The 21,222-nt window shown below is 47.0% G+C and overlaps 1 protein-coding gene across 11 annotated transcripts in view; it reads right to left on the reverse strand.

Moving 5' to 3' along the window:
• Positions 1–21,222, reverse strand: part of AGFG1 (ArfGAP with FG repeats 1) — a 1,878,478-nt gene that overhangs the window by 866,049 nt on the left and 991,207 nt on the right. For all 11 annotated transcript variants that reach the window (XM_044070432.1, XM_044070431.1, XM_044070430.1 and 8 more), the window contains exon 5: positions 20,939–21,104. In XM_044070432.1, coding sequence (XP_043926367.1) covers positions 20,939–21,104 — 166 coding nt within the window. The remainder of the gene's footprint in view (positions 1–20,938; positions 21,105–21,222) is intronic.

Genomic DNA, 21,222 nt, shown 5'->3' on the forward strand with positions numbered 1-21,222 from the left:
CTGTTAAAGGAAATAAATTATTTTCAGCAGTTTAGGCTTTCATTTTCTTTCTCCTCATGCAGGCCTTTTGCCCTTTTATAGCTTTTTGAAACGAGCTTTATTTTTCCCCTGTAGTGGATGTCTTCAAGAATAATTCTGCGGGGGAAGATGATGCAGAAAACTAAAGTTATGTACATACCATAATGATGGACGCAAGAAAACAACATGAATCTATCTCAACCTGTGGGATACTGTATCCAATTCGGATCAGAAGCCAACACCATCAGAATTCTTCAGTCCTGGAGCTCAGCCTCCTGCACCCATAACTCTGCTCTGTCTCTCCTCAAAATGAGTTTGTCACATCAATGCCCCTAGAACAACGGACCAACAGAAAAAGTAACTTGTACAGGAAACAGGTAAAGGGCAGCAAAAGGACCCTCTTACATACAGCTTTAAGGCTAATTTGCAGAGTCGGTCAGTAGCAACAAATAAAAGTGACAATTTGAAGGGAGCATGGTGGGAGGGATAGTTGAGAGGGATAGTTGAGAAGGACAGAAGAGGACAACACTGACCTATCATTATGGTAAGTACGTAACTTTGTTAATCAATGTTGTCTTTTCTGTCTATTTCAACCTGTGGGACAGAGTCCCCAGCCAATAACAACCCCAGGGTGGTCTCAGGGGAGAACATTTCGCAAAATGGAAGAACCAAAAGAAATCTTACACCTACACTGAACGTACAGTTTGTAATAGGACACACAGGTATGAGTGTTAGACCAAGCAGGTGCCCCACAGATAACATCAGTAGAAGCCTCAGCAAAAAAGGCAGCTGTAGTAACTGATCTGGTGGAATAAGCCTTAGGCTTAAAAGGTAAAAAAAAAATTCTTTCAGGGAGTATGTAAAGGAGCTACAACTAGAAACTCTTCTGGATAGGGTCACTTTAAAAAAAAAAGAGGGGGGGCTTGCCAAGACATGCTTTGGAAAAGGAAATAAAAAAGCCAGTTATATTTCCTGAAATTGTTGGTTCTATCCGAAGAGAACCTCAACTGCTTTTGAACATTCAGACAATGGAGCAAGTATTCTTCCTTATTGCTGAAATTTGGAAAGAAAAAAGGTACACAAATGGACCGATTCAAATTAGACTCAGAAGCGATCTTGGGCAGAAAGGAAGGGTTTGTCCTTAATTCTATCTTTAAGGAAAACCAGATAAGGGGGGAACAGAGGCTAGTACCGGAAGTTCAGACACTATTCTCACTGATTTAACAGAAACAATGTTTTCCATTTCAAAAGTTTTAAATATATTGTGATTACTGGTTCAAAGTGAGGTCTGGTGATAACTTGCAATAGCAGATTGAGGCCCCGTGGAGGAAATGGTTGACAAATGGGTGAACATAATAAAAGGTACCTCTCAAAAAGGCCTTGGAGAGCTTATGAGCAGCTACAGGTGTATTATCCATGCAAATGTGAAAGTTAGAAATGGCAGCTAACTGTACTTTAACGGTACAATAACCAAGGACCAGAGTGAAAAAGACCAACTGAGAAATCCAGGATAGCATCCAAGGGTGCAAAAAAAAGGATCCAAACCCTTGGAAGAGGTCCAAAGGGAGAACCTCTTCCACTTATTGGCATAACCCTTTCTAGTGGAAGGCTACTGGGAGGAAGAAAGAATATGAATAACTCTCTCTGAGAGCTTGGGATCCCCAGTCACCATTTGAATTGGAGAAACCATACGGTCAGTTTAAGGCATGTTGTTGGGGCCAGAATGGGGCAATGAAGAGGAGTGTCACTCTGCAATAGACTACATTCTGAAGACACATGATTACTAGAGGAGTCGGGAGATAGGTGTATAGGAGACCTGGGAGTTGCACACATGCAGGACAGCATCCCTTGGTGACTCACCCTCTGGCAAGATCAGAGCATAGAAACTGCTGTATTTCATGCTGGATGAGGAAGCAAATAGATCACAGCACAGGGTGCCCCAGTGACCGAAAACCTGAACCACTACTTCCAGACTTAGAGACCACTTGTGAGGCAGAATAATGCATCTGCTCAGATTGTCTGCCAAGACGTTGAATTTCCTGTGAATGCACAATGAGAATAGGAAACTGTTGAGAGGGTATCACCCAGTTACAAACTCTCATTGCTTCTCAACACAGAGGGTAGAATAGTGTTCTTCTTTGTTTGCTCGGATATCATACCACAGACATATTGGTCTGAATGGCAATCACACCCCTTGGGAAGAAGGTCCTAAAAGACCTGTAATGCTAGGAGGACCATCCTCCTTCTCCAAGATGTTGATGTGAAGATTGGACTCGAATAAGATGAGGTGCCCTGGACATTCTTCCCCTCAAAATGTTCCCCACCCCCTGAGGGAAAGCATCGATGGTGACTATGGCCTGAGGATAGGGAAGGACAAAAGGTCAACTTTCAGCAACCAGAGGAGCATCCAGCCATCATCAAATGCAGTGAAAATGAGAAGTTATGTACCTACCATAACGTTCCATGTTAGTTGTCTTCTTCTCGCCTTCTTTCTTGCTGGATGGGTTCGGAGCCGATCCTCGGCTCCGACTCGGCCAATACTAAAGCTTGAGAGCTAATTCCACCGGCTCGAGGCTCCCCTATATCCCACAATGCTAGGCGGTAACTACTCAGATCTCGTTTGATAGCTAAAACCAAGCAGCTCTGGTCTCCACAGTATGGAGAAGAGAGAAAAGGAACCCACCTCTATATAAACCTGTATGTAAGCTACCACAAACATAAAAGGGAGAATAGAGGTGGTAGAACATGTGGGAAGGAAAACCCCAATGGAAGATCCCAAAAATTCCTATCGGTCTGTCTAGGCTAGGGGGAAGGAGGGTGGGACGCAAGAAAGAAGGCGAGAAGAAGACAACTAACATGGAACGTTATGGTAGGTACATAACTTCTCAATGTTAAGTTGTCAATCGCGCCTTCATTCTTTCTGGATGGGACCGCGTCCCTAGCACCTTACCCCGGGTGGCTTACTGGAACAGACTCTTGAGAACAGTGGAACCAAAGTTGGCACGGTTTCTGGAGGCCATATCCAATTTGTAATGCGAGATAAAGGTAAGAGGAGAAGCCCATGTGGCTGCTGCACAAATGGAATCTATTGGTAGCCTGTCCTGAAAAGCTACAGATGTAGCTAATGCCCTGGTTGAATGAGCTCTAGGTCTTGAAGGCAGTTTTTGATGTCTGATTTCATAGATGAAGGTAATTATAGAGGTAAGCCATCTTGAAAGGGACACTTTAGAAACTGGAAGGCCCAATTTCCCTTCCGCATAAGACAGAAAGAGCTGGTCAGATTTCCTGAACTGTTTAGTCCTGTTTAAATAATTTTTATTGATTTATTTAACATTTGTTGACCGGGAAAGTCCAACTAGGTTCCATAGAGCCTGTTTTCAGCGGAGGCCCAGGGAGAAATGCTCCAGATGTTATCAAAGTTGGAGATGAACAGCTAGAAAATGTAACTTTTGTTCCGACCTGTTGGAATAATCAGGGAAGAAGACGGGGAGATCGATAGTCTGATTTAGGTTTGCCTCAGAGGAAACCTTAGGCAAAAAGGACGGATTAGTCCGGAGGGACACCCTGTCTTTATGGAAAACTAAGTAAGGAGGACTACTGCAAAGAGCATGAAGTTCAGATACCCTTCTATCTGATGTTATGGCTACTAGAAAAAGTGTTTTCCATGAGAGCAACTTAAGAGGGCATGAAGCCGCAGGTTCGAAGGCGGGAAGAACCAAGGATGCTAGGACCAAATTCAAGTCCCACTGAGGTGGGGGATCTTTGATTGGGGGCTTGAGCAAAAAGACACCTCTTAGAAAGGCTTTGCAGAGTTTATGGGACATGATACTGGAGTCCGAGATACCTACATGAAAGTTAGATATAGCAGCTAGTTGTACTCTAATGGTAGATGAGGAAGGGCCTAAATGAAAGAGCTCTGCCAGGAAGTCTAAGATAGACTGGATAGGTGCAGTGAAGGGGTCTATATTTTTTGATGCTGCCCAGAAGGAAAAACGCTTCCACTTACTATTGTAAATCCTTCTGGTAGAAGACTTGTGAGAGGCTATCATGATGTTACAGACCGAATGAGAGATTAAGGGAAGCCTGGCTAGGGTAGGAATCAGAGAAACAATGCTGTGAGGTTGAGAGATTGGAGGGAGTGGTGCAGCTGGCCCGACTGGTGGGTCAAAAGATCTGGCACTGGGTCCAGATGCCAAGGCTGCTCCAAGAGATAATGATGCAGGAACGGAAACCATATCTGTCGAGGCCAGTAAGGGGCAATGAGGATCATAGTGACTCTCGAGGCGATAGCTTTCTGAATTAATTGAGAGATCAGTGGAAAGGGGGGAAAGCATACAGAAGTCCCCGGGGCCAATCGTGGATTACAACGTCTCTGGTGGGTTGGCCTGGTAAAGGGAAGAGGGTGAAGAAGTCGTGACACTTGCTGTTTTGGGGAGTAGCAAAAAGATCGCAGCAAGGCCGGCCCCATGTTCGAAAGATTTCTTCCAGCACTGATTTTTTTTAGAGACCACTCGTGAGGCATGAGAATAGCCCTGCTCAACTTGTCCGCAATCACATTGGACTTCCCGGGAATGTGCATTGCTATCAGAAAACGCTGAGAAGAAATCGCCCACTGCCAAAGTCTGAGTGCCTCTCGATATAAGGGGTAGGACTTGGTTCCGCCCTGTTTGTTGATGTACCACACTACGGACATGTTGTCCATCTGAATTGCAATAGTCCCTGTGGGAAGAGAGTCCTGAAGGGCTTGCAACACTAAAAGCACTGCTCTCATCACTAAGACATTTATGTGCAAGTGGCACTCGAAAGATTGCCACGTGCCCTGGACTGTCCTGCCCTGATAATGCCCCCCCACCCGATCAGGGAGGCGTTTGTCGTCACCATGGCGACTGGGGGGGGAGGGATGAAGGGTCTGCCCTGGAGAACTTGAGGTGATGTCATCCACCAGGACAGGTGATTCTTGCAAGATTGGGTTAGCAGGATGATGTGAGACATCGGGAGCTGTTGGAAGGACCATTGAGAAAACAGCATCCACTGGAGGATCCGCATGTGAAAACGAGCTAAGGGGAAGAGTGTAATAGTGGCCGCCATGAGTCCTAATACCTTCAAGACTACCCTGGCTTTGATCTTGTTGCACTGAAGCAGCAGGTAAACTTGTTTGCGGATATCGGATACTCTTTGCTCTGTTAGTCTGGCGGAAAGATGAACCGTGTCTAAGGTGTCGCCTATAAAGGTAATAGATTGACAAGGTGACAAGGCAGATTTTTCGAAATTTATTGAAATGCCTAGAGCTTGGCAAGTTTGGATGTTGAAGTCTCTGGATAGAAGTTGACGCCTGGTGGTGGCGGTAAGGAGCCAGTCGTCCAAATATGGAAACACCTGGAATCCTTGATGTCTCAAGTGAGCTGCGACCATTGCCATACATTTGGTGAACACTCGGGGGGCTGTAGTGAGACCAAAGGGCAAGGCTCTGAACTGGTAGTGACTGGATCCCAGCCTGAAGCGGAGAAACCTCCTGGACCGTCTGTGCATTTTGATATGGTAGTACGCATCCTGAAGGTCTATCGAGCACATCCAATTGTCCTGACCCAAGAAGGGTAGAATGGACTGCAGCGTGACCATCCAGAATTTTGTTTTCTTCACATACTTGTTTAGCTTGCTGAGATCCAGTACTGGTCTCCAGTCCCCTGTTTTTTTTTTTGGTACCAAAAAGAATTGGGAGTAGATTCCGGATCCTTGCTGGTCTGCTGGGACTGGCTGGATAGCTCTTTCTGACAGCAGCTTTGATATTTCTAATGCTGCTTGTTCCCTGGAAGGGATCCTTTGGGTTGGGACGGGATGTGAATAAATGGGATTTTGTAACCCTCGGATATGATCGACTGTACCCATTTGTCTTGAGTGAGGGAAAGCCAGGCTTTTGGGTACAGTGACAATCTTCCCCCGACTGCCTCCGAAGGTGGACAGCCGGGCAGCTCCTCAGGGATGCTGAAAGGGTTCATCAGAGAAAGTCTCTCTGCTACCCAGGTTTTGCAGACCACCTCTGCCCCTAGGGTGGCATCTATTGTTGTTCCCCCCTCTGCCTCTAGAGGGGAATCGACTTTGTGTGTCAGATGAGACTCCTTGTGGTTTGCGGAACCACATTCCCCCCACCCCCCCTCTGACCTTTGGGATAAGGTCTGGAAGGGGTAGAAAAACAGACTCCCATGGCAGAGAGAGTCTTACCTTCCTGCTCGCACCTAGTCAATGTATCCTTCACTGAGGTCCAAACAATGTTGATCCATCAAAGGGGGAATTGGTGAAGGACACCTTGAAAGGGTCCGCAAAATTGCACAGCCGCACCCAGGCATGGCGTCGTAAAGCTACACCTGTGCCTGCGGCCCTACTCGCCCCATCAGCCGCATATGAGATAAGCCGCATGGAGGAGTTGACAATCGAATTCAGGGTTGCCAACTGGGAGTTCATTTTGTCTTGGAACCCCTCAGCTGTTGGATCCTGCATAGCCTCACGCATATCCTTGAGTAAATCCCTCTGGAGACAGGTGAAGTGACACAAGTAGTTCAGCAACCGCATGGCAAAGGCCGCTGAGGAAAACATCCGCTTACCGTACCTGTCCATGGTCCTAGACTCCTTGTTAGGAGGATGGACGGGTACCGAAGGATCGGCTAATTCCTTCTTAGTGGCTGCGGCCACCACCATGGCATCAACAGAGACATCTTTGGATAAGAACTGTTTCTCTTCTGGGGCAGTAATAAATTTTGACGGCCTCCTTGGGGTAGTTTCCACCGAATCAGGGGCCGTCCAAGCCTACCTTGCCACCACTTCCATGAGGGGGTCAAAGGGAGGAGACACCCAGGAGGTGGAAGGGTGAGAGCCAAATGCCTCAAGGTACACCAACTCGTCCTCTGAAGGGTTAAGGGTGGGCCAGTTCCCCCCCTCTGTTTAAGGATTTCAAGGATGTCAGCAAAAGAGACATCCTCAGAGGGGGACCGAGGGGAACCTTCAGATTCCTCCAAGTCGGTGTCGGAGGTGATAGACTCAGGGGAGTCAATGTGCTTCCTCTTGCACTGTCTCTTCCGAGGGGGTTCCCCTGCCAGATCAGGAGAAGCCTCGGAAAAAGAGGATATTCCCAATGGGGAAACCTGTGGGGCTGGCTCTCTACGATCTGGTATGGAGGGGGTGGGTAGAAACCACCGCAGGCACTGAAGAGGGAGGAACTGACGGAGCTGACTGTGAGGTAGACACGGGGTGTAGCACGCTCCGCATGATCTCGAAGGCGCCCCGATCAGCCAAGGCCGAAGGTCCCTGCTCTGAGGAGACAAGGACCCCCCCCTAGCACCAACAGGGACGGCTCCGAGGCCAATGTCAGAGCCGAACTCACAAGCGCCGTACTCCAAGAGGGAGAACGGGGTCGGAAAAGGGTCCGATGACACTCGCCCACTCGGAGCCGACGAGGAAAGCTCGGCGCAGAGATCCCTCCAAAGAGGAAATCAGAGCAGACGGAGCCAAAAGGGTGGGTATCGGCTCCGATGCACTGACAGCCATGGCTCCGAACTCAAAGGAGTCGGAGGAGGAACAGAAGCAGGGATGGGAATAGCCACTGACTGTTGAGTAGGGCTATGCAGCATTTGGGCCAGTGCCTCGGACTTGAGAAGTCTACTCACCACCCTTTGTAAGTCATGGTCGGACAGCCTGGAGGACCAAGAGGAATGGGACCTATGGCTCCACTCCAACAGAAGAGGGGATCCCAGGACCGAGTGGATGGAGCCGATGGAAGGGGACCTTGACCTCTTTGAAGGTGGCTCCGATGAGACTATTGGAGCTGACTGAGTCTTAGCAACCACGGTTCCAGCCGGAGCCGAGGTAACAGTTTGAGTCTTCGAAACATCGACTCCAGCCGGAGCCAATGTCGAAGCAGCCTTGATGCTCCCAGCAGACAGCTCTGAAGCTGGAGCCAACGGCCTGGAAGTCTTTGAAGGCTTCCCCAACACAGACTGGGTCGAGGGGCCTTCAGGCTTTAATAAGCCTCGAAGAATAAGTTTATTTTTGCGTTACTGCAGGACTCTCAGGCTGAATGCATGGCAAACAGCACAGGAGTCCTGCAGGTGCAAAGGTCCCAGGCAATAGACACAAGAAGTGTGACCGTCTGTCAGAGACATTTTCTGACAGCACGAGTCACACTTCTTGAAGCCTGAGGCCTTGGAGTCTTTAGACATCCTAAAGAACTGTATATCAAAGGACACAGACACAACACACAGACACACCATTTAACCAAAAGAAAAAAACCCAATCACACTTAAATGACAAGGGAAAAAAGGGGAGTGGGCCAAAGGCCTAGAAGTTAAAAGGGAATAAAGGGAGATAAAAACGAGGGAGACCCAATTTAAACTAAAAGGATACCCTGTACTATAATCTAAACTAAATAAAAAGGATAGGGGTAGATATTTTAAGTTTTTAACTAGAAAAAACTCACTAACCTGCCAGAGCCGGTAGAAGAAACACCTCGCAGCTAAGCGGCAAACGAGATCTGGGTAGTTACCGCCTAGCATTGTGGGATATAGGGGAGCCTCGAGCCGGTGGAATTATCTCTCGAGCTTTAGTATTGGCCGAATCAGAGCCGAGGATCGACTCCGAACCCATCCAGCAAGAATGAATGCAAGATTGACAACTTATCAGATGTTTGTTAAAGTGGAAAATTCATAGGCAGTCAGGTTAAGACCACTAAACTGACAGAATCCACTAGAGTACCTGCATATGGAATCTTGCCAAGAAACTAGAACTGAGGACACTGAAAGTTTGTGAAACTGAAGGATTTGAGAAGCACACAAATGAAGAGACTGTAGTCTTGAGGTTGGTAGTTTGGCTAACAGTATCCAAATAGCAACCAATAAATTCCAGTACTAGAACTGGTTCCAGGCTGGACTTTTCATAATTAACTGTTATGTCCATGGACAGACACAGATGGAACAAGGAATCTCAGGCTTTGATCAGTAAAGTCTTAGTGGAAGCAGTCAGGAGCTAGCAGTCCAGGAAGTGGAAGACCTGGAACCCCTGCAGCCTGAGCCAGCTCCTTCTATTGACGTGTATGTGATGAACACCCTGGGAAGTGTGGTGAGGCCAAAGGGCACAGCTCCTAGTTGAAAGCACAGAAACTCCTGGAAGGTCACGCTATCTTTAAGTGATAGTAGGCATCCATGAGATCTGCTGAGTATATCCAGCCATCCTTCCTCAGAAGGGGTAAAACAAACTGCACTGTGACCATCTATAACTTGGTCTGTTGACATATCTGTACAACTTGCTGAGATCCAAAAATGGGTCTGAAGTCCTTGTTATTCTTTGGTATTAAAAAAAATAGACCCCAGATCATTGATCTGGTGGAATGTCTTGGTTCACTTGGCTGAGAAGCAGTTTTTGGATTTTTATTGCCGCTTCCCTTCTCTGATGGGATAGCATGTCGGGAAAGAGTTTGTGGGAGTCCTTCAGGGTGAACAAAAAGGGAAACGTACAACTTCCAAATATGACTCTCAACACCCAAGCATCTGCCATGATGGTCTCCCAAGCTTTTGGCTGGACAGCCAGATGTCTTCTAACTGCCTCTGTAGTGTTACTTCCCAGGCAACCCTACAGGGGTTCTGGAAGGGTCTCCCGGAGAAATCCTGCAGAAGCCCTAGTTCTGCAGACCATCCCTGCCCCAAAGACAGTATCCATTGTAGTTGCCCCCTCTGAAGCAGGGAAAACTAGTGGGAATGCTGCAAAAGCTGCTGTGACTTACAATAAAAGAAATGCTTTCCACCTATCTGGTTGCTTGTGAAGGACATCTGAAGGGTTGAGAAGTTTACTCCAATGGCAGACATCTTTCCATCCTGCTCACTCAAGTCAGTGTCTCTGACCTTTGGCCAAAACAGGAGGAGCCATCAAATGGAGCACTGAAAGAATACCTTAAAACCATCCACAAAATTGCATAAATGCATCTAGGCATGATTGTACACAAATGATACTGGTGCATGCCTTGTGGGATTTCTGTCTACTACACTGGACAACAGCTTCATGGAAATGTTAGGTACAGACATCACAGACAAGTCCGACTCCAGTGTCTTCTGGATGTGCAACAGCTGATTAATCTTTATGACCTTTGACAGTTCCAAGATACGACTGCTCTGAAGTCCTGTCAAATGGGTAAGATAAAGGCAATTCAGCACACGTAAAGAGTGTGTGGTTGAAGTATATCTTTCCAAAATGATCCAGTGACAGAGGCCCTCTGCTGAGTGGATGTACCAAGGAACTCTGAAGATGTCCTTTTTAGTGGCATCTACAACCACAATGGCATCCACAAAGGGATCCTTGCACCCATGAGGTCTGTCTTTTGGGGGGGGGGGGGGGGGGGGAATTAGGTTTCCTCAGGACTGGTTCTAACACATCAGATTATCTCCATGCCCTCCAAGAAGCCAGGTCTACAAGGGCACCCAGAGGGACGACCACTCAGCATATGGATGAGACTGCACGTAAAGCCTTAAGAAAAACAGACTCCTGCAGGGAAGGGACTTCAATGATCCACCTCCCATGCTGTTCAATACTTAAGAGAAAATTCACAAAGGAGTCTTTGTAGGTGGATTTGGTGGAGCCCTCACCTTCACTGAGGTCCGTATACTTGGTGAGGGATTCCTCAGGTGAATTCAACTGCTTCCTCTTTATACCCCCGGAATTAAGGGGAAACAATGGAGTCTTAGACTAAGGCCATGGGGCTGAGAAGACGGGGATGATCCCCTAGAACCATTTGGGTCTAAAGAAAGGAATGCATCAGCCACTTCAAATCAGATGATTTAAGGCTCCCAACTGACCTTGCAGACTTAGAAGTCACAAAAGGCAGCTCAGATAACCCTTTCACTGCTGAAGTTATTGCTAGGAGAAGAGCGGTATTCCATGACAAGTATTTTATCTCTGCTGTATTGGCTGGTTCAAAAGGAGGCAGTGTAAGCTTTTCCAAGACAAAGTTGAGATCCCATGTAGGTATTGGAGCTCTTCTTGGAGGTCTTATGTTTTTGGCCCCTCTGAGAAACTGTCTTAGCAATGGATGAGAAAAAATAGGGGGATCCGTATTGTAATGAGCTGAAATTGCAGAGGCATGGATCTTAATTGATTAGAAGGATAGGCCTTTGTCCAGCATCTCAGTTAGGGATTGCAAAATCTGAGGAATATTAGATTCTAGCGAGTCAATTCCCTGCGCTTGGTTCCAAGCACAGAATCTTTTCCATTTTTCTGCATAAGATTTTCTGGTGCTGGGCCTTCTGGCCTCCAAAATTACATCCATAACTGCTTTAGAGAGAGGTGTGTTTTGAAAGATTACATTATCTGCCATGCAGCCAGATTTAGGGTTCTGAGTTGGCTGTGCAAGATCTGATTGTTATGTTCGGTCAGCAAATGAGGTATTAGAGGTAACGTCCAGGCTGGGTCTTGAGACAAGCTCTTTAGGATTGGGTACCAGTGCTGGCGTGGCTAGTCTGGGGCAATCAGTATAATTTTTGGCTTCTCTTGTCTGACCTTTAGGAGTACCTTGGAGAGGAGAGGCAGAGGAGGGAAGGCATATACTGTAAGGGCTTTCCAGCTGAATTAAAGGGCGTCCAATTTCCATGCTTGCTTGTGATAAGTCCGAGAGCAGAATCTCTGTAGCTGGAAGTTGTGAGTGGAGGCGAATAGATCTATGTCTGGGCATCCCCATTTCCCTGTTATCATGTTGAAGACTTGTGGATCCAGTTTCCACTCGTGAGGATCCATGAGGTTTCAGCTTATTTCGTCTGCCAAAGTATTTGTCTTTCCTGGCAGGAATTGTGCTTGCAGATGTACTTGGTAAGTCAATGCTGTGTTCCACAAAGTCATGGCTTGCCTGCAGAGCGGGTAGGAATGTGTGCCCCCTTGCTTATGTACCACATGACTGTAGTATTGTCCGTCTTTATCAGTAGTTGTCCTGGATGAAGTAGGTCCTTGAAGGCTGTCAGGGCATTTTGTACGGCTAGCATCTCTTTTTGATTTATATGTAGATGCATTTGGTTTGTGGGCCATGTGCCCTGAATACATTTTCCTGCCATGTGTGCCCCCCCAGGCATAATCCGATGCATCTGTTGTTAGTGTCTGCCTGGCAGTGGGTAAGGTGACTGCTGTCCCTTGTGGTGACATGCCTGTGCCCACCATAGAAATTCCTGCTGCAGGCAGGGAATAAGAGTAATTATTGTTTCCAGGCTGTGGCAATGTTGAATCCAAAAACTTTTTAGATACCATTGTAGTTTCCTTATATGCAGTCTTGCATATGGAATTAGTAGAATGCAGGATGCCATGTAGCCCAGAGCCTGCAGAATTTTTCTTGCAGATAACTGGGTCTTTGTTGCCATGTCTTTGAAGTAAGAATTCAGATGCCTTTGTTTGTCTGGCGTGAGATAAGCCATCTGGGCAGTTGTATTTAAGTTTGCACCCAGGAATATTATCTCTTGAGAGGGCGCTAGTTTTGATTTCTTTTCGTTTACTGTGTACCCTAGGCAAATTAGTAACCTTTTTACAAACGCCAGATGCTGTAGTAGAATATCTTTGTCCTTTGCTTGAATAAGGCAGTCGTCCAAGTAGGGGTATATTTGAATTCCTCTTTGTCTGCAAAATGCAATTACTGGTGCCAGGCATTTTGTGAAGACCCTGGGCGCAGTAGATAAGCCAAAGGGCAGTGCAGAGAATTGGTAGTGCATTGAGCCAGCTATAAATCTGAGGTATCTTCTGCAAGATTGTCTGATTGGGACATGCAGGTATGCCTCTGAGGTCCAAAGTTACGAGCCAAGCCTTCTTGTCCAGCATGGGCAGAAGCTGCTGTAGAGTCAACATTTTGAATTTTGGGATGTCCAGAAAAGTACTTAGAATAGACAGGTCCAGAATTGGTGTCCGGGCTTTGTCCTTTCTTGGTACTAAGAAAAGTCGTGTGTAAAATCCTTGTCCCTGTTCTTGTTGTGGCACTGGCTGAATAGCACCCATGTCCATGAGAGATGAAACTTGTTTTTGTGCCTCTTGCCATTGATTGCGTGGCAGGTCTGGCATACCTTTTGCCTTTGGAAGGGTGTGAAAGTGGAACCTATAGCCTTGGGAGATTATATTTAAGACCCATTTGTCCTGTGTGATCTTGTGCCAGTTTTAAGAAAAAAGTGCTAGCTTTCCCCCTAAGGGTGCTGCCAAAAAATAAGTGCTTGGCATTGGCAAAGGGAAATCATTGGGACTGTTTTCTATAAAGTTGTGATTTGTCTTCTCCGCTTTTGGAGGTAGAAGCACCCCATTGTTTGGGCCTGTATGAGCCCTGGGGCTGTTGCTTGCCACTAGGGCGTCTGTATCTGCCTCTTTGTGGTCTGTCTGACACTGGAAAGGACCAATTCTTAGAGGACCAGTTTCTGCTAAATATGGGTGGGCTGTACCTGTAAGAAATCCTTTACCGTCTGCACAGATTTTGCCTTATCCTCCATTTTCTTTAACACCAAACAAAGTATCATGCTGTAATGGAGCATTTGCTTTAACATGATCAGGCAGATTCTGTTCCTTTAACCAAGCATGCCTTCTAATAACAGAACCTGTAACAGCAGCCCTGCACGAGGCCTCCAGTGAATCATAGCCACATTGCAAAGTATGTTTTCCCACTTGTTCAACTGCCTGCAATAAATCTTGCAATTCTTTGTTCTCAGTACATTCAGAATTTGTCAACATTTTTTGCTTTAACAAAGACATTAAGTATTGCTGATATTTAAGCATATGAAACTGACAATTTAAAGCCCTTACAGCCAAAGTAGCAGAAGTGTAAACTTTTTTCCCCCATCTGTCCAAAGCCCTAGAATCTCTGTCGGAGGGGACAGGGTTTTTGGCAGAAGCAGCCTTGACCCCTTTGGGACCCTGTGAGATAGTTTCTGGGTCAGCAGCAGGGTTTTTGTAAAGAAATTTGTGGGTGTCTGGAACCCTGTAGTATCTGTCTGGCTTAACAGGGGCAGGAAGTAAACATCATCCACTATGTCTAGAACAGGGGGAATTGCGAGAGGTCTATGCTATGGAAGTAAAAGAAAGTCTCTAAGTCTTTTCTTAGATTCAGAATAATCCTGGCTCTCCCAATGTAAATGCTCTCTCATGGTATGCAGGGTTTCCCCAAAAGAATAGTCCTCAGGAGGAGAAGCTGAAGGAATAGAATCTTCAGCATCAGAATCCTCATAGGGAGGAACAGATTTATCCCTGATCAGAAGAGGAATCAGAGGAAATGGAAACCTGATCAGACAAATCATACTCAGTGTCTTGCCTAGGCCTCGTCAGGAGGGGGATGGGAACCCCTGATCAAAGTAATTAAGTCTTCGGCCATTTTGAGCATCTGTTTCTTAGGCATAGAAGCCTGTCCTGGAGAATGCTGCACTGGTTTCCTTGTCTTTAAAACTGTTTTACACTTTTGTCTTGGATGCTGAAGTAGGCTTTATATAAAGCTGTGTAGGTCTGAAGACACCCTCAGAAGCCGATGCCTGCTCAGCGGCTCCGGACACATCTGAGGGATTAATTTCCGAAGGGCCAGTACCTTGAGTATACCGAGGCCTAGCTGTCTCCACGTGGGAGGCGTCCTGCGGCTCTAATGTAGCGGGAGTCAGGGGCTGCGAAAGCACCTCACTGCGCACCGGCAAACCGGCGACTGGCCTAGAAGAGGCTTCGTCGCTTTTGGACCTCGGATGCTTGTCCTTGTCTTTATCCTTGCGTTTTTTATGAATTCCGGTCGTTGGTTGTTCTGACGGCATTATGTAGTTAAACCTTCTGCCAAAATAATGAAAAGTAAAATCGTACCGATGCTTAAATCTAGCACAAAACTGACAACTAGCAACGTCGTGGTCAGGGCTTAGGCAAGGAATACAGTAAGAGTGGAAATCCTTATGAGGTATTTGCTTCCCACAAGAAATACAATTGTTAACTTTTTCTGACATCGGTCTGGAGCAAGAAAAAAATTTCCCCATGGGGTACCTAGCTTTATTGAAGACTTCGGATCTGAAATTCGATTTCGAAAATCTCAGGAGTTGGCCAACCGGCACTTGCGAACTGCTTTGCTTCGGGCACTGCATGGCAAGAAAGACTGAAGAAAATGGCGTCAGCTGCATCTTTTATACCCCTGGTGCACTGACGTCAGGGAAGAAGCGACAGCAATTGACGCCGGACCTGGACTTTGGAATTCAGGCCGACTACGGGTAGCCTGCCAGCAGGTTAACCCAAGTGTAATGACTGCAACAGTGAAACACGATGAACATCATGAGACAAAAGAAAGGGGAACCACACCTGACAAGCCCAGAACAGGGGAAATGAGGATCACTTTGCACCCCAGTCGCCAAGCTTTCTGAAGAAACTTTGCAAAGAGTGGTAACAGGGGATAAGCGTACAGTAACCCAGGAGGCCAAGCATGGACCAGAACGTCTCTGGGGGATCCCCTGGTGAGAGAATCAGTGTGAAGAACTCGCTGTACTTCATGCTGGAAGGAGATGCGAAGAGATCACAGCAAGGCTGTCCCCATGCACGGAAGATCTCCTCTGCTATCGACAGTTTCAGAGACCACTCGTATGACATCAGAATAGCCCGATTCAATCTGTCTGCTAAAATGTTGGAGCGTCCCGGGATGTGCATTGCAATCAAAAACAGACTGGTGGAAATTGCCCACTCTCATGGCCTTGCGACACAGGGGGTAAGATTTCGTTCCTCCCTGTTTGTTGATGTACCAGACAACCGACATGTTGTCTGACTGAATTGCAATAGTCCCTGGAAGAAGAACAGTGTGGAAGGCTTGCAACGCTAAAAGCACCGCGCTCATCTCCAGAACACTGATGTGCAATCTGGTCTCGATCTGGGAACACGTTCCTTGGACCGTCCTCCCCAGATAATGCCCCCCCCCCCCACCTGAGCTGGGAGGCGTCCGTGGTCACTATGGCTTGGGCTGTGGGTGAAACAAATTGGCTTCCCAGTAAGATCTCTGGTGACTGGAGCCACCAGAGGAGTGACGCCCTGCAGGCTTTGCTGATTTTAATTGGATATTCCATGGGGAGCTCTAGCCAAGACCACTGTACGGCTAGAGTCCATTGAAGAACACGCATGTGAAGACACGCACAGGGGAGGATAGAGATTGGTGCTGCCATAGAGCCCAGGGCTCTGAAAACGTCGTCCAGCTTCGTCAACCTGGGGCCAAGAACTACTGATATAAGGGCCCGTAGACTCTGGACCCTGTCTGGAGTTATAAAGACTTTCAGTTGAAGGGTGTCCAGCCATGCCCCAATAAAGTCCAAGATCTGCACCGGGTCCAAGAGGGATCCGGAAACACTGACAGTGATCTCTAACCGGTCTGCAAGATGAAGGAGTCTCTGGCTTGGTAAAGAAGATGCTTGGTGGAAGCAGTGAGGAGCCAATCATCTAGGTAAGGGAATACCTGAATTCCCTTAAGCCTCAGGTGAGCCGCTACAACTGCCATTACCTTGGCAAACACCCTGGGGGCTGTGGTGAGACCGAACGGTAGGGCTCTGAACTGGAAATGATTGGTTCCCAGCTGGAAGTGAAGGAATCTCCTGGAGCTTCTGCGAATCCTGATGTGGTAGTAAGCTTCCTGGAGGTCTATCGAGCACATCCAGTCGCACTCTCAGAGAAAAGGTAAAATGGACTGTAGGGTGACCATCCGAAATTTCTGTTTGGCGACAACCAGGTTTAAGGTTGACATGTCCAAAATGGGCCTGAGGTCCCCAGTCTTTTCTGTCACTAAAAAGAACCTGGAGTAACCGCCTGATCAGGACTGATAGGGGGGACCGGTTTGATGGCTCGTTTGTGAAGCAGCTTGGAAATCTCTAGCGCTGCCGTCTTCCTTTGAGCGGGTGGGACATCTAGGAGGTGCTTTGGTTGGACAGGAGGGGTAACAAATGGGATGGTGTAGCCTCTGGATATTATTTGAAGCACCCAACAATCTGCATTTATGGACTCCCAAGCCATTGGGTGCAATGATAATCTTTCAGCAACTGCCTCCAGAGTAGGACAGTTGGGCAACCCCTCAGGGCTGCTGAGTGGGCCTGTCCGAGAAAGGCTCCCTAGACCCAAAGTTCCTCGGACCCCCTCTACCTATAGGGGGCAAGTTGTCCTGAGAGTCCCAAGAAAACTGTGATTTCCAAAACCACATCTTTTTTAGCCCTCTCCGATTCCTAGAAAAGGATCTTTGGGAGCTAGAGAAGCAGATTCCGACGGCAGACAAAGTCTTCCTGTCTTTTTCACTCTGGACAAGGGTGTCATGTACAGACTTACTAAAAAGAGAAGAGCCATCGAAGATAGCATTTGTGAAAGACGCCTTGAAGGGGTCTGCAAATTGACAGTCTGAGCCAAGCGTGTCGCCTCATAGCCAAGTCAGGCCCAGCCGCCCTAGCTGCTCCTTCCGCACCATGGGAAAGGAGGCACATAGACGTGTTCAAAACTGACTTCACACTCTACATTTTCATGGTGAAGAGACGCTTGTTCATCGGCAACAAAGACTCTGGGGGCAACTCAGCTAACTCTGTGACTATGTCTCGCTGCAGTCATATGATGTGTGCCAAATAGTTCAGCGCACGGATGGAAAATGACGCTGAAGAATACATTTGCTTCACAAATTGATCTACCGCCCTGGACTCCTTGTCGGAGGGTGGACCAAGGAACTTTCCTGAGCCAGTTCTCTCTTGGTGGCTGCTGCAACCACTATATCATCCATGGGGGATGCTTTATACCAGGCCTGTCTGTCCGAGGGTGAAGAGAGGATCTTGTCCAGGCTTTTAGGTATCGGCTCTATGGTGTCAAGGTCCTTCCATGCTCGTGTGGTGATAAGATCCACCAAGGGTTCCGAAGGCGGGGGCACCCAGGACATAGATGGGCCCGTGCTAAAAGCCTCCAGGAACACTGATTCATCTGTAGAAGGTTTTGGGGCTGACCAACCTCCTCTCTGGCGGAGGATCTCCATGACGTCTCCAAAGGAGACATACTCGGGAGGTGACCTGGGGAAACCTTCTCCATCTAAATCAGTGTCTTCTGTCAAGGACTTGGGAGTCCAGGTGCCTCCTTTTACATGTGTGCTTACGAGGACCCTCTTCAGTGGTAATCTCTGAAGAGGGCTCGTGAGCCGTGGGGGGGGGGGTTTCCTCCAGGCAGACTGCTTGGGGATCCTCTAGCACGGGCTGTCCCTGGGACAAGCTAACGGGAGTCGTAACCGAATCTGAGGGAGTCTGGGCGAAATCCAAAGAAATAGGCTGGGGTCTCGATCCTTGGGAGACAACCCTCTCCACTACGTCGAACGCCGATGAGGAGCGCACCTCCATAGCACCCAACAAGGAGTAGGCTCTCCCCGGGTCCACCTTGAGGATTGGGGCCATGGCTGAGGTAGCTGGAGCTCTGAAGGAACGGCTCAGATCCAAAGTCGGATCCGAAGACACCTCCATCCCCTTGGGTCCGACTCCCTGTCCTTGGCCCCAAGAGTCGCTAAGATACGAACTGGTCGGATCTGAGGAACTCAAGGTAATCGCTGGAGTTGAGGTTGGAGGAACCATCGGTGCCGAATCCCCTGCTCCGAAGATCCTCGGATCCATAAATCCTGAACCTGCAGGCCAGATCAGGGAAGGAGAAATAGGATGAAAAAAGGGCATGGAGGTCCACCTCTGGAGGGAGAGGGGCCTGGCAAGACTCCCATCTGAATTTGGGTCCGAATGAATCTTCTCATCATCCTGTCCATATCCAGCTCAGAAAGACTCCGAGTCGAGCGCAAGGAAGTGATCGACTCGGATCTAGCTGGACGCTGTGAAGATCTGGATGAAGGCCTCTGTTCCGAAGGCTCAGTCGAGAATCTAGGGGAGTGGAGCCAAAGAGAGACTGGTCTCGACACCTTGTAAGGAGGGCTAGGGAAGGACTCCTGACCTGGAGACCGTTTATGGGGCCTATCTCCTTTCTTCTCTCCATCTCTGCCCTATTTCCTTTCTCTTCCTGTTGCCTCCCCTTCAACAGGTCTAGTGGGAGGATGAGTCCCCGCCTCTGGGGGGGTGGGGGTGGGGGGTTTGGCGGTAGCTGTGGAAGCCGAGGTCGAGGAAGATGAGTCCAGCGTAGATGCAGGGAGAAGGCCTTTAGCCACCAGTTTGGCCTTCCTCTCATTTAAGGCCCTAGGATTAAACCCAGCACACACACAGCACTGAGTAGACAAATGTGGAGGAACTCCTAGGCAAACGACACAGAGTGTAACCATCCACCGGTGAAATCTTATGGCCACACACTGTGCATTTCTTAAATGTAGGTTTAGGCTGCTCAACCATTCTACACACACACAGCCAGACCTACTACACTCTAATACATTAAAAACCATGCACACCTAAGGAAAGGGTGGGCCTACGCTAAACTACTACACCAACTAAAACTACTAGACTAAACTACTTTTTGCGATGAACAAGCGTTTGGGGGAGGAAAAGGGAACCAACTAAGACAAACTCTCACTACACAAGAGAAAAATATTTTTCCAAAAAGCACTTACTACAACCCTAAGCTCAGAGCTAAGGAGACCACGATGCTGATGCACGAAGTGGCAAAAGAGATCTGGGGGAAGGTAGGAAGTGGTTATGGGTAAGGGGGAGGAGCTTGTAGGTCAGAGCAGATGCTTGAAAAGTTGCCGGCTCGGATCCTATATGGATCCAAATACCCACAGGTTGCAGATGAAATGAAGTTAACTACTTCAGATCCTCAATTTTGCTGACAGGTGTCAAGACAAAAGCTAAGCTGCACAATGACAGCAAAGACAGGGAACCCATCTAACATATTCTGTGCAAACTACTCAGAGGGCTAATCTAAAGTCTGGCAGTAATCCTTTACATATTTCTAATACGCAACTCTGAATTCTGGCTTGGTCAAATATGCTTATAAACTTGACATACGAGTTCCCATTCCTATTTCTTCTTCTGAGGTGCAATCCCCCAAAAATGAAACAACTGACTCCTATGAACAGAAGAACAGGCTCCACTTAATTGATCTGTGGTATATCTGATTCTCAAAGGTTCCATCTGCTTAAATGGAAGTTTTGAGTATTATAATCATACATTTAATCACAGGGAAAGGGAAAAATACTTAAAAATAATTAACTCATTAATTTTAGAATGCTTTTGCATCAAAGCAAGCCATCTTGATCCAGTGCAGAAGAGGCCACTAGCTGCATACTCAATATGCTTAAATGTCTTCTTCAAGTTTCAGTCAATCCTCAAGCCTACTTGTCCTAGTCCCATGCTGAGCTGTCTGTAAATCAGGTATGGACTGACCCGAAAGGACCCTTTTCAGCTACATCTCAGGTAAAAGAAAAGAAAACAAAACGGGTATGAGCATGATGAATATGAAATAACTGACTTCAACTTGAACAAAGACAGTACAGAAATTCAGGGATCAGCTGTCTACATACTGGTGGTTGTTCTGAATTACAGTAGTTCCCATATTCCTGGCTACAACAGCATCCAAAAATTACTCTTTTACTTGATTTAAAGTGCTCTAAATATGCAATTTACCAAGATAAACCTGATTATAATGTCACATACTTGTTTCACATTTTATGATTTATGTTTTATTAAAATTTTCAAGCCAATGTACAATCAAATCAATTAACTGAATATTTTCAAGGAAGTGCCATGACGTACAGACTTGTTGGTAGCAGATATCAAGACACTGAGCTGCAGCTTGTACCTCAAAACTAACCTCTATTATGCTTCGTTAGATGACGTGATTCAGTATAGAACCAACTACTGCATATACAAAAACAAATGTGTCAACATGATATTAATCAAATAAAATAAAACAGAGCAGCACTTTTTAAATTACAAATTTAGAAATGCCCTTGTGTTACTTAAAGGATTTTTGTTCCTCATTTAGCAAGACTCACCTGTGTAGCTGTTAAACTGTGCAAAATTAGCAAAATGTGTAGACTGTGGAGGGGCTGGAGCAGCAAATATGTCACCACCTAAGTCAGAGAGGAGGTCAAATGATTTCTTCTCAGGTTGTTGTTGCGGCTGTTGCTGCTGGTCTTGAGAGCGACCAGAAACTGGAGACTGTAAACAATCATTCTAATCAGTACCACATACATGACAGGGAAAGTCACAGCATTACCAAAATTACTAAAAAATGCATCAAGCTTACACATATTCACTATTACTGTAGCTGCAATCT

Source organism: Protopterus annectens, chromosome 4.part1, assembly GCF_019279795.1.
Source record: "Protopterus annectens isolate FY-2018-M chromosome 4.part1, PAN1.0, whole genome shotgun sequence".
Classification (NCBI taxonomy): domain Eukaryota; kingdom Metazoa; phylum Chordata; order Ceratodontiformes; family Protopteridae; genus Protopterus; species Protopterus annectens.